This window comes from Armigeres subalbatus, unplaced genomic scaffold, assembly GCF_024139115.2.
Source record: "Armigeres subalbatus isolate Guangzhou_Male unplaced genomic scaffold, GZ_Asu_2 Contig326, whole genome shotgun sequence".
Classification (NCBI taxonomy): Eukaryota; Metazoa; Arthropoda; class Insecta; order Diptera; family Culicidae; genus Armigeres; species Armigeres subalbatus.
In genome coordinates this window covers 12,117-27,239 of record NW_026943071.1, presented here as the reverse complement: position 1 = coordinate 27,239, position 15,123 = coordinate 12,117, and the positions used below count along the sequence as shown (strand labels likewise).

At 40.6% G+C, this 15,123-nt stretch overlaps 1 protein-coding gene across 1 annotated transcript; it reads left to right on the top strand.

The window, feature by feature from the left end:
• The first annotated feature begins 1,670 nt into the window (after positions 1-1,670).
• Positions 1,671-11,313, top strand: LOC134204007 (prestin-like). The gene is made up of 6 exons (XM_062678846.1): positions 1,671-2,116; positions 2,514-2,626; positions 9,157-9,509; positions 9,569-9,670; positions 9,738-10,135; positions 10,281-11,313. The coding sequence occupies exons 1-6, from the start codon at positions 2,070-2,072 to the stop codon at positions 11,311-11,313; spliced, it is 2,046 nt and encodes a 681-aa protein (XP_062534830.1). The 5' UTR covers positions 1,671-2,069.
• Positions 11,314-15,123: the final 3,810 nt, after the last annotated feature.

Here is a 15,123-nt window from a genome sequence, read left to right as displayed (position 1 = left end):
AACTATCAATTCTATACTTTCGCCTTCAATTCTATCATGAACATGTACGTCTATGTTTGGAAGATGTATCATTTCCATATCATTGTAAATCGTTTAACTTCACGTAGAAGTAATACACTCAAATCATAAATTAGCATACAATGATGCAAACCGCGATTCGAAACATAATCGCCTTCTCTGGACCATAACTTTGGTTGTCACACGATGATATAACGCAGAATTTCTACGGACGCCATCGTTGTGATTAAACTATCTGCAGCAAACTCGGCGGCCATCACTGGGTACTGACGTCATTGAGATTTCTGCAATCACCATTTGGTTGTGTATTGTATTTTGCAGAAACATTTTCCCTAATCAACTCTTTATTGTATAAAATGGTGGTTCTGGAAAGAGCCGGCTAATTTTTAATGAAGGAAGATCCAATAATTACCTAACGTTGGCTAACAATTTTGTTTGAATCATCACATTTCAGGGAAGCAGAGCCCCCTTCCCCTTACCCTTTTAAACATTACATAAATTATAAAGCGTCCACAGATAGAAAAATCCACTGAAATTTACGCTAAAAAGCATGCACATAAATGGAACGCCATTATTAGTGTAATTCCATACGCGATATAGCCTGAATGTATACAATATTCGACGTGAATCGTCAATATTGCATTCAAGTTGTAAACAATCTTGTTGGCAAGAGGACCATTTCAGCGTAGAATAGCGTAAATTTTCGCATGTCAAGTTTTACGCGCTGTTTAATTTTCATTATTTTTTTCTGTGTCTGTCCAGCCACAACAAACAAAAGATAGTCTAAATCTTGTGACACATCCCAAGCAACCAAAAGTTCGGATAAGAGGGGATGTTTTTGCTTGATCAGCTCGTAATTTTTTGTATGGTGGAAGCGCAAAAGTGAACTTTGAAGTTCCGTTAAGGTGTTTGGAACTCAATGTGAACCAAAAGTGAACAAATTGGTTCGGTTAGGAACAAATTTAAGTAAAATCTGAACTTTTGGTTGCTTGGGATATGACTTAAGATCTGCTTCAATTGATGATACTATACATAGCGCACCGTAGCGATAAATTTTCTATAGCACCCACCATCGATGGTGCCATCGATTCCGCTTTTGGCAGCCGTTGCTGAAACGGCGTGTCCACTGTCTGTGAAATCTTGATTTTTGAATGAAATCTTGAATTAGATGATTAGAACCAAACATGTAAGTTGCACACGTTTGAATTTCTTCGTTTCAATGGTTTGATTGAAAGACAACTGAGCTATTAGTCACTAAAGAACGTAATCCTACGTCAAAAAAAAAACCTGGCTTTCATCTATCTCCAGAACAGTGGGTTCAGAACCGTTAGACTCGTTAGTCACTCGTCACCGGATCCATCCGGAAAACATTTAACAAACCCGGAACTGGCGCCGCAGTTCTTTTCGCAGTCTGTATGAACGTAAAAAGCCAAATAGTAAATAATAACACTGTAATCGAATTGCACAGCTGACTACCGTACCACGCTCCTGAGCTAAAAGAACAAGGAAAAAGCGACAGCATCATCCGATTGGACCTTAGTTGTCGATCCTCATCGACAACGTAAGGACACACCGTAGTTAGTTCCGGATCGAGAGGCGCCTACGCGACATAAGATCGTGTTCACAGTACTTAGTGCAGCGTGGTTTGCGTCTTTATTAACTGGCTGGCGCTTTGGCGCTTATCTCTGAAAGAAGCACCACTCAACAGCTGCAGCACGTTCCGCAGACAGGTTAGTCGGTCAATGGTTGGTCACGCGATTGATTGTGAATCACGCAACGCGTGATCGAACCAACTTACGCACAGATGAGATTACAGCGAGGGTGAAGAATCGCTCCGAAGAACGTTCTGCGGGTACTTAGATGAAAGTCCGACAGGAGGATTCTACTACGGTAGAGGGTGTTAAGCAAGTGGTCGCGATCTCATCTAATGAAAAAGATTACACGATCGACAACGAGAGTTTAATAATCAACGCCAAAACAGCATTTTTGCGAATTTTGGATTGTTTGGTACAAAGTGAATCTTTGTGTGAGTTGAGTTGAAGCCTTATAGTATGCTGATCCAAAAGAGTGGGATCAGTGGCGATGCTACGATTCTCAGGTTAGTATCTATGTGTGCCTGCGACAAATAATTAAATCATTCGTGAAGAAAGGTGGTCAAAATTAACCCAAGTTTTCAAAAAGATCTCCCGGGGTGTTGATGATACAGGTAAATGTGTTCATAATGCTGTCCTGTAGTTAACGGGCCCTCTTTGGATGGTTACGGTATTCATTTTTAGTTATTAAAGTCGGTAACCGTTATCTAATAAAATTTATAAATTAATTTTTCAAAACGGCTTGGCAGTCTGGGCGAACACTAATCTTGCAGAAAAGAAATTTACACTTAGTTATTCAATACTTTGACCGTCATTCTTTTGGAAAGCTTCCCCCTTGTTCTCAGCAGACGATTATTCAGATCAATGAATGTGCAACCCTAACTGTTCTGATTATTCCAACAGCACCGACAAGACAAAAACCAAGTACGACGAACTGTCCTATCTGGTGTCGAGACAATGCCTGCTACAGGAGGAATTCAATCAGTTGTCACAGTACGACAGGGTGAAATCCTCACGTAAGTATTGCTCAAAACTTGTTCAATCAATCGAGACAAAAATGAGATTTGATCTAAATGGTATGCATAGGAATGCATCTTAAGTTAGTTTAGCACTTGTACAACAGTTCTGTAACAGGATCTGTATTGATGAGTTGTCTATCTGAAGCTAAAGGATAGTCGGTGACGTGACTGTAACAGTTTTCTATGTTTGCTAAAGTCCATTTGCTCAAAAAAAAATATATATTTCAATCAAGGGTGTTTTTAATCATTTAGTAATTTGGTTTCGATCATTCAGTAGTTTGTCTATAATTCATTCCAGAGTTCTATATAGCTGTGCGGTCCTCAACACAAAATGAGCGAGGACAATGCGAGAATCATCACTTCTCCGTGAGGGCTGGCTATCCGATTCTGTGTTTTTCGCACTTGTATACAAGTTTGATAAATTTGTTTTTGCAATTCCTTATCATAATACCTGGTTTACAGTTCGTCTTTGAGTGATAAAACGGCCTACTTTTCCATACCAACAAAATGGGTTGCATAATATCAATTATAGCACTCATTTGGGTGCTATAATGAAAATCCAACATCGGAACAGTAGTTACATGACTATATTTTGCTGAATTAGCTTGATATAGTGTTCAGATAGTGTATTCTCTGCGTCGCGTAATAAATGAAATAGTTTGATGGACATAACATCAGAATTTTCCAAAGACGAATTCATCTATCGCTTCAAGGCTTGTAGAGCTATGCGATGCGGCATGATAACATAGAATCTGATTGTTATCTGCAGCAACATTATTTATTGGGAAGAATTATCATGTGGAGTAAATCGGTCTTCACTATTTTGGTACAGATTTATCATAACAAAGCTTATTTTTCGTCATTGCAAAAAATAGCGTATGCAACTCTTTGCAAAACTCGATTTTTTCAGCACTCGTAGAATTTATTAAACGTACAACTCGTGTTAAAAAAATCATCTTTTTGCAACTAGTTGCACAATCTACTATTTTATGGCTTGTTATGATTCTATTATCGTTGTTCGTAATCTATTAACTTGTCAGTACGCGCGCCAATTTTTGTAACACGAGCACGCGTGCGTTGTATTTTGTACAGGGTGTCTGCAGTTTGCTTCTACAAATCAAAAACAGACAATAATGGACTGAATCGGTAGTTATATTGGTATAACAACTCAGCAGGCTGTAACAGATGTATATTCTGAGACCACTGAGCGTAATTTCATGTATAAAAAAAATCTTTGTGAATGCCTTTTTTCCGGTTCTCCGAACAAAAAGGAATTGCCTTCTTACTCACCCGATTTGGATTGAATTTATCATTCGGTATGGTTTATCTTGAAATCAACAGCCATCAAAACGCCCAACATATTATCGAGACATTTGAAATCATGTCACAATCGTCAAAAATGTGTGAAAAGTATCTGTATAGAAACGTGCGGCCATCGTGATTTTATCCAACACGATCGAAGGCGTACAACTCAGGATACATTTTAATGGAAACAAATTCAGCTTGGTTTATGTAGTCCTATTATAATAACATCCAATGCATGCTGGTTCTTTAATTTATTTCAAAAAATATTTAAAAACCTGTCTTGTTGTACGGATAATTTGCAGAAACCCTGTACAACACTGTTAGTGTGAGCGTTTATTATTATAATATTTATCTCTTGAAGCGTAGCCGCTTACAATATTCAGCAAAAATGCTCAGGACTTCCAGGCACTGGCGGAGACAGAGGTGGGGCACCACACGATGCAATCACATTATTGTTTTCATAGGCTATTGTTCTTGCGCCAAGTGGTGCCCCACCAAATAACAATAGCTGGCTCCGCCAGTGCTTCCAGGCCTTGAAACTGAAGATCAGAATAGTTAGGAACTCATCCATAAATGGGGGGTTAGTTCAAGCCATATAGGTTTTAGAAAGTTGTTGTCTTCTACAAAGTTGTTCAGGTGATCAAAACCATTGTAACGGAGAACAGACTAGTTTGGAATTCAACCACTGTGCGGCGCTAGTGTAAAAGGAATACAAGTTCGGTAGAATATCTCGAAATCTGTAAGTTTGAGAAAGTTGCCGTTTTCTACAAAGTTGTTCCGGTGGTAAGAACCACTGCGATGGAGGACAGTTTAATTTGGAATTCAATCGCTTGGCGGCGCTAGTGTTAAGAAAGTTATCGTCTTCTACAAAGTGATTCAAATTGCAAGAGCCATTATGATGGAGGCAAGTTTAGTTTGACATTCAACCGCCTGACAGCGCTAGTGTATGATGTACTACTTGTTAGGTTAGATATCTCGCAATCTGTGAGGTATAGAAAGCTGATGTCTACTACAAAGTTATTCGGTGTTAAGATCCATCCTGATGGATTCTAATTAGGTTGGGAATTCAATTGTTTTGCGCCGTCAGTGTATGAGGAAATACTTGTTCGGCTATCGGTTTGCAATCTATAAGATTTGGAAAGTTGTCATCTTCCACAAAGTTATTCGGGTGGTAAACACCAATATTCAGGCACGTTTAGTTTGGAATTCAACCGTTGAGCGGCGCTAGTGTATGAAGAGTTACTCGTGAGGAAAGATATCTTGCAATCTGTGAGATTTGAAATGTTGTCGTCTTCTACAAAGTGATTCGGATGGTAAGCACCGTAATGATGACTCTAGTTTAATTTGAAATTCAACCGCTTGGCGGCGCTTGTGTATAAGGAGTTCCTTGTTAGATAAGATGTCACGCAATTTGTGAGATTTGGAAAGCTACCTTCTACAAAGTTGTTCGGGTGGTAACATTCATTATAATGGAGGCAAGTTTAGTTTCGAATTCAACCGCTTGACGTTGCCAGTGTATGAAGCATTACTCTTTTGGTTAGGTGATTAAAAATCTGTGAGATTTGAAAATTTGCTGACTTTGCAAAGTTGTTCGGATGATAAACTTTACTGCAATGGAAGTCAGTTCAATTTGATTTCAACCGCTTGGTGGTTCTAGTGCTTAAGATACAAATAAAAATTAAGATAATTTAGATAGTTGCCGTCTTCTTAAAAGTTGCTCAGATGGAAAAAATCATTGTGATGTTGGACGGTACAGTTTGTGTTTTAACAAATATCAATAAATGTGAATCTGTAAGCTTTAGATTTTTCCCGTCTTATTGTTGGCTGGTAAACACCATTGTGAAGCCGAATCAATTTGGAATTCAACCGCTTATATGACAAATTACCTTTAAAGATTGATATCTTATAAACTATAAAATTTATAAAATTATCCTCGTTTGTCAATTGATAAGATGTGCTCTGCCCATTAATTCATAACAGTCTCATGTAGATAGGGAATCAAACAAACAAGGGTCTGTTATGAATTCATGGGCAGTGGTGGTTTACAAGAAATCATCTGTTAGGTTAGTTATTTTGTAAATCGTAAGAAAACTTAAAGAATCGTATTCTATGAAACTTTATCAGTAGTAAAAAAATACGGTTGAATTGCAAACTTAACTTACCTTCATCATAATGATTCTTAATTTTCTCAACCGTACAATGTAGATAATGGAAGCAAATTGTGTGATATCTAACCTAATAAGTATCTACTCGTACACAAGCGTCGCCAAGTGGTTGAATTCCTAACTAAACTTACCTCCATCATAATGGATCTTACCACCCATACAACATTGTAGAAGACGGCAGCTTTCTTAATCTCACAGAATGCGAGATATCTAACCTAATAAGTAGCTCCTTTTACTAGCGAAGCCAAGCGGTTGAATTAAAAAAAAACTTGCCTCTATCATAATGGAGCTTACCAGCCGAGTAACTTGGAAAAAGACGGCAGCTTTCTTAACATCATACATTGCGAGATATCTAACCTAATAAGGAGTTCCTCATACACTAGCACCGCCAAGCGGATTAATTCCGGATCAAACTTGCCGCCATTGTAATGAATCTTACCAGCCAAACAACTTTGTAGAAGACGGCATTTTGAGATATGTAGCCAAACATAATGTGGAAATCTTTTCAATACAGTCGCCTCTCCTTATATTGAAGGGACCATCGAGATAGGGAGAAATCGAGGAATGGAAGGAAAATTAAAATGGGTACTAGATCCAAAAAAACTCGTTGCTATGAAAAACGACAACAATCAACTGTGTTTTTTTTTTGTTGTGGATGTGTTTGTTATTGTCCAAAGATGGTCTAGTGTGTGTGTGTGTGCTTCATCCTCTATCCCTCACCCAGCCGGGGGTGTTGATCAAGTAGTACTACGAATAATTTGATCAGATCTCATGCTCCGTTATGGTGCCCTTTTTGTTACGAAGACTAGTACTACAAAAAGGAATCACTTCTGAAGCAAGGAAGGTTTCTTCAGAAGTGTAGTAAATGGGATGTACTAGTTGATCATAACAGGTACAGCAAGACTTCACAAGGACGCCCTTATTCGTACTAACTACTCAGGGAGTAGAAGGTCGAGAAGAGCCACCGTTGCTAACTAGAGCTTGAACCGGATACCTGGGACTCCCACAATATCCGCGGCAATAGCAGCAAACGATGCCCTGTACGTATTTAGTGTTTATTTTTTTATTCATATATTGGTGAAGCGATCAGAGAAGAAAAAGTAAAGAATTGGAACGTGCTCACCAATTTAGTTCATCCATAGTTCATCCATCTTTGCTTCCTTTTAGTCTTTGGCCCAGCTGAGGCTGATTTGGGTGCTGCGAAAGTTCTCGTGGGGTTACTGCCTTTTGAAGTTCTGGTTCGTTCCGAAGAAACACTCCTACAAAATCTTCTCCCTTGTTCCGGTTTCGATGCCACTGCCACCGTCGCAATTATTTCTTCTATTGATGGTGGCGGAAATAGTATCCTCTTCTCTGCTACAGACGGCATGCCTAGAGCTGGTTCACTGTACTGTGTCCAGTGCTTGTATCGTTGATGAAGAGGTCCAGGGTTACCGCTGGGGTGGGAGTCGAGCCGGATCAGGTGAAATTTCTGCTGTAGATAGATCCAGAGCTGGCATCATCATATGAGGTGGTTGACTCAATATCAAGTTCGCAGAATATTAAAATTTTCACAAACTTCGAAAATTCGAAAAATAAACGAAAAAAAATAACGGAGGAAAAAAATCTTGTCCAATGATGGTCTAGTAGCCTAAAAATTTGAACACATCGACATAAGACGGGTGATTCTTAAACAAAATATGATCAGAACACATCAAGATAGAGAGATATAGAGATAGGAAGGTTATCGAGATGTAGAATACTCAATTCTATGTACATTGAAGGGACCAAGGAAACCATCGACATAGGGATAAATATCGAGATATAGAACATCGAGATGAATAGAGTCGACTGTATTACTCCGTTATACTGGATTCGCGAAGGTTGCTTCAATAAATTGTCCCGTCGTGGTTACCCAATTATGCCCTAAAATGACCAGACATCATTCTGTGGGAAGCAGGGTTTGTGATTTGAAGAATACACGTTGGTTTTATGTTGGTATATCAGACAGGTAAAAAATGGCAACAGAAAATCCACATGTGTTGTACAAAATACAACAGCGCGCGTGCTCGAGTGTTAAGAGCGATTTCTTTAAACCCTGGGTGTATGGTAGATTTCTAGTGTAGACTTTATCTCTGCACAACAATTTGTTATTTGAACTCCACTTACAACGGAGCAAAAGTACTACTTGTGATCTGGCTGTGGTAACTTATACTAAATGATAACAAAATTTTAATCTTTTAGTTTAAGTTTACTGTAACTCGTGTTAGTATAACTCTCGTTGCTACTATGGACCGAGTATACACACTTAGTTTTTATTTCTGCTGCTCGGCAAAAATCCGCACAGCCGTGCGCCAGCAAAGTAAAAAACTGATATTCCGGCAAAAATGATGATTGTTAGCTGATTTTCGGGAAATTATTTGCTGATTTCCAGCAATTTTGACAGAAATCTCGGCAAAAAACATGTTTGCTGGGGCACGGCTGTGCGAATCTCGGTAAAAGTTGACCATTTTGCTGAGATCCCGGTAAAAAAAAATTAAGTGTGTACCTCTGCATCTCCACGATTGTCTTGTGATAGGACATTGTGTGAGTTACAAAGGGGCTGTTCATATATCACGTGGACAGGTTTTGCTTAGTGTTCGATATCCCCCAGCGTGGACAATTGCTCATATAAATTTTCAAAATTTTGTTTGACCCGTGGACATCTAACACACTTCCCCCTCTCCCTAAGCTATCCACGTGGTAAATGGACAGCCCCAAAGGGTAATTTATCTGGATTCACTTCGGTAAACGATACGATTAAGCTCATTTAAAATATTCCACTAACTTTCCATCCCATCGAAACGGCGTGCCAACATCAAATAGAACCGGCCGCTCAAAGCAGAACAATTTTTGGACGATCGCGCGATCGTTTTGCATCCTTCTTGACAATAGTCACAAACAAGCCTTTACGCACCAACTAGTCTTTACTTATCAAATGTTCTGCGTAAAGACGTCCGATCTTGCCCCATTTAATTTGATTTGATTGCTTGTTAAGGAAGGACTGTTTAACAAATTTTATCTCATATTTTTTTAAAGCATTGGATACCTTTAAAAACGCCATCCGTAGTTGTAATCCATTCGCTGCACTGCTTAAATTCATCCCAATCCTGCAATGGTTGCCCAAGTACAACTGCAAAACCGATCTCATGGGAGACATTACTGCAGGCATCACTGTAGCGGTATTGCAAATACCTCAGGGAATGGCTTACGTTCTTTTGGCTGGGGTTCCGGCAAACGTCGGCCTCTACATGGCCTTCTTTCAATGCTTGGTGTACACGGTGTTCGGCACATCACGGCACATATCGATGGGTACCTTTGCGGTAGTCAGTTTGATGACGTCAAAAGTGGTGGTCTCGTATGCGGCACTGCCTTCCCTTACAACGTCGATTGTGAGTATTCAAAAATAATTAGGCGGGAAACACAATAATATACGTTTCTCATACTGCAGGTGAATTCAACCTACTCAGTATCATCAGAACCATCAGATGATCCTCAATACACGCCAATCCAAGTGGCGACAGCTGTGACTTTTGTTTGCGGAATCTATCATGTAATGCTTATGTCATCATTTGTTATCGCTAAAAATTCTAACAATTTGTACCGCCTTTTCCATACAGTTTCTAATGAGTGCGCTGCGACTGGGAACGCTATCATCCCTACTAAGTGAACCACTGGTCAGTAGTTTTACGACTGCGGCTGCCGTGCAAGTTATCATCAGCCAGATGAAAGACCTGGTGGGGGTATCAATCCCTCGGTATAGGGGAGCCTTCAAGACCATCTACTCCTTACGTGACCTGATAGAGCAGGTGCCGAATAGTAATCCCACAGCCGTCTACACGTCGGTTATTGTAATATCGTTCATGATATTCATAAACGAGTACCTGAAACCAAGGTCATGCTGTCGGTTTCCGATTCCGGCCGAACTGATCGTCGTTGTGGGTGGAACACTGGCATCGTACTTCATTGGGCTGGGACCGAACTTTAATTTGACGCTCGTGGGCACCATTCCAGTTGGGTAAGTTCACGATTCAAAACTCTTGTTATAATTTTCTTTAAACATTCAAGCAGGTCACTTTATCAATCTGATTCCTACATTCCTGCAGAATTTCAAGTTAAAAGCAAACATTTTTAGTTAATTTATAAACTTCGTCTCATTTCAGTCTCCCCGCGCCGGAAATGCCTCCAATATCCCTGTTTAAATTGGTGGCCGTCGACGCCATTGCCATCGCCATCGTCAGCTACTCGATCGTCATGTCCATGGCGTTGGTTTTCGCCCAAAAAGATGGCTACGAAATTCGCCCGAATCAGGAACTGGTGGCCATGGGGGCTACCAACATAGTGACCTCCTTCTTCTCGTGCATCCCGACTGCGTGCTCCCTGTCGCGATCGTTGATTCAGTACCAGTCCGGTGGTAAGACGCAAATCACTGCCACGTTTTCATCCGTGCTGATTCTCATGGTGCTGCTGTGGATTGGACCGTACTTTGAGTACCTACCGCGGTGCGTTTTGGCGTCGATCATATTTGTCGCGCTCAAGGAAATGCTGTGGCAGGTGCAGCACATCAAGAAGTTTTATCGTGAGGGATCGCTTGAGCTGTTGATTTGGATGGTGACGTTCCTGACTGTGGTTCTTGTTGACGTCGATATTGGCCTGTTGACCGGGGTGATAATTTCTTTGGTGGCGTTGTACATCAGAGGTTGGAAGTCGTATTACAGCTTGCTGGGTACGGTTCCGGATACGGCGATCTATGTGGATCTGGGAAGTCATAATCGCGCAGCCGAGATACCGCACATCAAGATCTTCAAGTATTCGGGAGCAATCAACTTCGCAAGTCGAGCTACGTTCAAGAAGGCACTGACCAAGGAGGTTGGAATTGATCAACGGTTGTTGAGACGAACTTCACAGTACAATGCAACTGGCGACGGAGCTGGATTGCAGATCATTCGAACGGTGATCATCGACCTGTCCAGTGTACCACACATAGATACTGCCGCTTGCAAGGTGTTCAACGAGATTAAGAAAGACATGGCTTCGGTCGGGGTGAGCACTTTGATGGCCTGTGCAGCAGATTGCGTGTACGACACGCTGATCCATGCGGAATCGATTGGCGAGGGTGGTTTCCACATATTCCCAACGATACACGATGCAGTCCTGTACGCACAAGGTTCAATGTCTACGGTATTAGACGTCTAGGTGCAGGATGTCAAGAGATAGGAGAGTGTGTGTGTGTAAATTTCCAAATACAAATTGACTAAATATTAAAAGTTCCTTTGGATACTACACATATCTAATGTAGTCCTACGCTGCATACTGGTAATCATTTTTGAATGCCAAGATCAGATTTGAGTCTCATATATTTTTATCCTATTGGTGTATTGTGTTTCTAGGAGTGTTCAGTTTTTCCCTGAATTCCCGTTAGTCAGGATGCTGCCAATCAAAAAAAAAGTAAAATTTGGTTTACTCAAAATTTTTAGCATAGTTCTCTACCATACTATAAGAAAATATCATATGCATTTTTTGAACATCCTCTTAAATGCCTTCAAAAGGGTCTACTATTTTGGGAAATAAAACAAAACAGCGTTTAAAATTATTATATTTCAGCTATTCCTCAATCGATCTTGAACTGGCTTTTTTTCTTCAAAAATGGTCGTCGTCGCAGAGGTCGTATATCATAGTTGTATGGTTGTCGTCGTACAGTTTCACCCCAGCCTGTTCCGTGGGGTGGGGGTTAAAATCTCCCATAAGCCACCATGCGAGATGTGCCAGAAATCTCTATGAGATATCGCGGTGTTTTTAGGAAGATATATCGAGGCGATACTGGGGTTTCCTCGAATAGTCAACTGACATACCACATTAATGCCACAACTTCGGTGCCAAACATTGGCGCAAGATCGACTCTATAGAAAGAGTGCTGTTTTTTGATCCCTCAAAGCACCCCTCCATATCGATTTTCCCGATCGTGGCGGATTATGTTGAAATCAGGTAAATGAAGGTCCACATCTGGTGTTAGCCATGTTTCACATAAAGTAAAAACATTGCAATGTAATTTGTTAACAAAAAAAAATAAAATTATTTCAATTTGATCCTCCCATCGACCGCCATATTTGCTTGTGCTTAGCACAGCGACGAAGAACATGACCCAAGTAAACAAATGATTTCACTGCACAAAACTGGCTACTTTTTGGAAATATTTGTATCCATTATGCTCTGTTGGATATGTTTATTCGTCATTACTATTGAAAAGTGTAAAATTTTATGTATTTTGTGTTTATTAAGACTTTCGCTTTGTGCGCGAAATTAGGTATATGAGAGTAATTATGGTGCCTAATTTCGTTTATTGTTGTTGCGTAGTTTCATTTGCAACATTCTAATGAAACAAAAGCAAAATAATACACAGGACAGCTTTACACTGAATAGAACCCGAAGAGTTCATTCCCATACGCTTTTTATCTAATTTTCAGGCGGATAACCACCGACATCGACTAATGTTGACTTGAAAAATCTTATTGATCAGTGCCTGCAATAGCTATCAAATCCGATGTGTAAAATGATGTTAAAATGTGCGATGTGTAAAATGATGCTAAACTTAAGATAAAACTACAGCAGCTTTTTCGATAATGTATAAAATATTGAATATGTTATGTATAAAACACATATTTGAAGATGTCTCATGTAAGACATAGCGGAATTTAAGACTTTCTTTCATGACGTCTCGAAAATTTAAACTTTTTTTATACATCAGCTAAACATTGCTCATACAATGGCTTTTTTCTTAAAATATGGTTTATAGTTTCAGAAGAAAACGATATTTTAGGAATTATGACTTGTGTCATTATGACTTGGCACATACCATTTCGTCTAAAGAATGGGTCACTGACGGCTGTCTGATAACGTTATCTGCATATTTTGAACAATGGATGCATGCTTCTATTGGTTAATTGATTATATTTCATCAAACCAATAACGATATTCAATTCCAAACATGAGCGAAGTTAGGAACACTTTTGCCCGAAATTAGGAACTATCCTATTTTCTTGCGCGAAATAAGGAGCATACAACGGTCTCGGATTCATCCAAGAACAGCTTTAACCATGTTTATCACGTGGTCGGAAGTATCAAATAATATAAAGCTCCACGATGCCAGAAAGTGTGGACATTGGAGCGCCTGGAGTTTGTTCCGTTTGCCCTCTATCCTCTCTTTCTGGTAGAGTAATCGAAAAAATGGGACATCTGAGATTTTAGATGTTCTAGGAAGCGGTGTGATTTGACCATGTTGGAATGGAGCTCATTTTGATGCTGTTTTCTAGGCTTTTTCGAGGGTCGCTGACTTTGTTTTACTCGTTTTCTCGTCAAGCCTTTGAAAACAAAGGCCCCATTCAAGATGAATACACAGCTAGGTGTTCCAATCTGCCAAATTCACGATTCAGCCATCTTGGATTTTTGTATGGGAGAGCCAGTCAGTTTGTTTATGTTTTGCACCGAAAATGAATTTTTCACCCCCGCCTTCTTCTCGTCCATAAACTTGGCAGGTTGAAACACCTAGCTGTGTATTCATCTTGGCCCCATTTCCAACTTCGGAGTCAGAGCAACCTTGATCGTCCAAAGGAAGAGATGAGAGATGGTGTCAGAAACAACTGGTGAAGCGGCCTTCTTCAGCATTTCGGCGTAGCTAACGTCAAGAACGCTGCTGAACAGAACGCTTCTGGCGGATTCGCCGCTGTACGTTGAACAAGCTTCGGTGCAGTAGACACATTTCGGTGGCGTCTTGCACGCGCCATCCACATGCTTGTCTCGGCACGACCGAAAACTTGTTTCAAATCGTCGCATGTCATACAATTCCCTCCATCACCGCGATCTGACAAATTACTAGCGGTAAATAAATCTTATATTCGAGAGTGAAAATCTCACAGGTGGTAATCTCGTTGGCCTGTTTGCGATCACTGACCGTGACACGAAGCTTACTGGACCCAACCATGTCAATGGTCGTGACAGACGGGAAGCGCTTTTCCAAATCTTTGCTGATCTGACTGGTATTCAAAGGTTTGCCTTTGGGTCGAAAGAAAACAACATACGGGCCACTAGAATCGGGAGGGTAGACCTTGAAGCGGGGGGTCGTGGGGGTTACTAGTATCCATTTTGTTTTGGCGCAGAACATCAAAAGGCAACAAGGCATTATTTGACAAGGAATACGATGTACTTGCGCCACCATCTCCTTTAAATGTCTCGCAGCAGCGGAGTACACACAATAAAGCACTTATCGCAGGAGGAAAATAATTGACGATTAAAGGTTGCATGAAGAAGAAGAAGTCGAAGGATGATATTCGAAAAATATTGCACGGGGAAGCATACGGGAAGTTTTTTAAAACTCTTCTAAAAAATTCTAAGAGTAATTTAATTAAAAACGGTTAGCAGTACGGAGTTGGACTTTCCCAACCTTCAATCGCCAATACAAAACTAGCCAACACACAGGGAAAACGGATGATCAAAAACATAGGTGGTTAAAATAATGAAAAAGATGTGTCACACTACTGTGTTACCGGTGCTGGCCGAATGGACATCCAGTCGCTCGTGTGGAACGTTTCGCGGCTACGGCTGCGGGTGTCGAGACTGTAGCGTCTGTGCTGATGCTGGTGGAGGCACACGATCAGTGATGGTGGTGGTGGGACTGACAGCGTTAAGGCTTCCCCAGACCTAAGCGATTTCATCGCCGCGACCGCGACAACTAGTCGCCACGATTCTATCGTTGGGTCGCTGCAGGCAATGTTCCATTTACCCTTCCATACTAACGGCGACATAATCGCAGTCTCCAAGCGATAGAATCGCGTCGCGATTGTTGCATCGCGTGTGTTTGGGGGAACCTTTAGGCGATGATGTCGTCGTCTGCGTGACGATGGCCGCTGATGAGTTTAACAAAAAATGTAGGTTTTGCGAAAAACGACGAAAACTTTTCCAATATTTGCTACAAAGCAAGACCATGCTGAGGGTGGCTGGGTTCGATTCCCG

Bases quoted from the DNA above. Each gene is read 5' to 3' on its own strand.
- LOC134204007 (XM_062678846.1), top strand. From the start codon at position 2,070: ATGCTGATCCAAAAGAGTGGGATCAGTGGCGATGCTACGATTCTCAG. The intron at 2,627-9,156 runs GTAAGTATTGCT...ATTTTTTTAAAG, and splicing joins CGACAGGGTGAAATCCTCAC to CATTGGATACCTTTAAAAAC. The intron at 10,136-10,280 runs GTAAGTTCACGA...GTCTCATTTCAG, and splicing joins GTGGGCACCATTCCAGTTGG to TCTCCCCGCGCCGGAAATGC.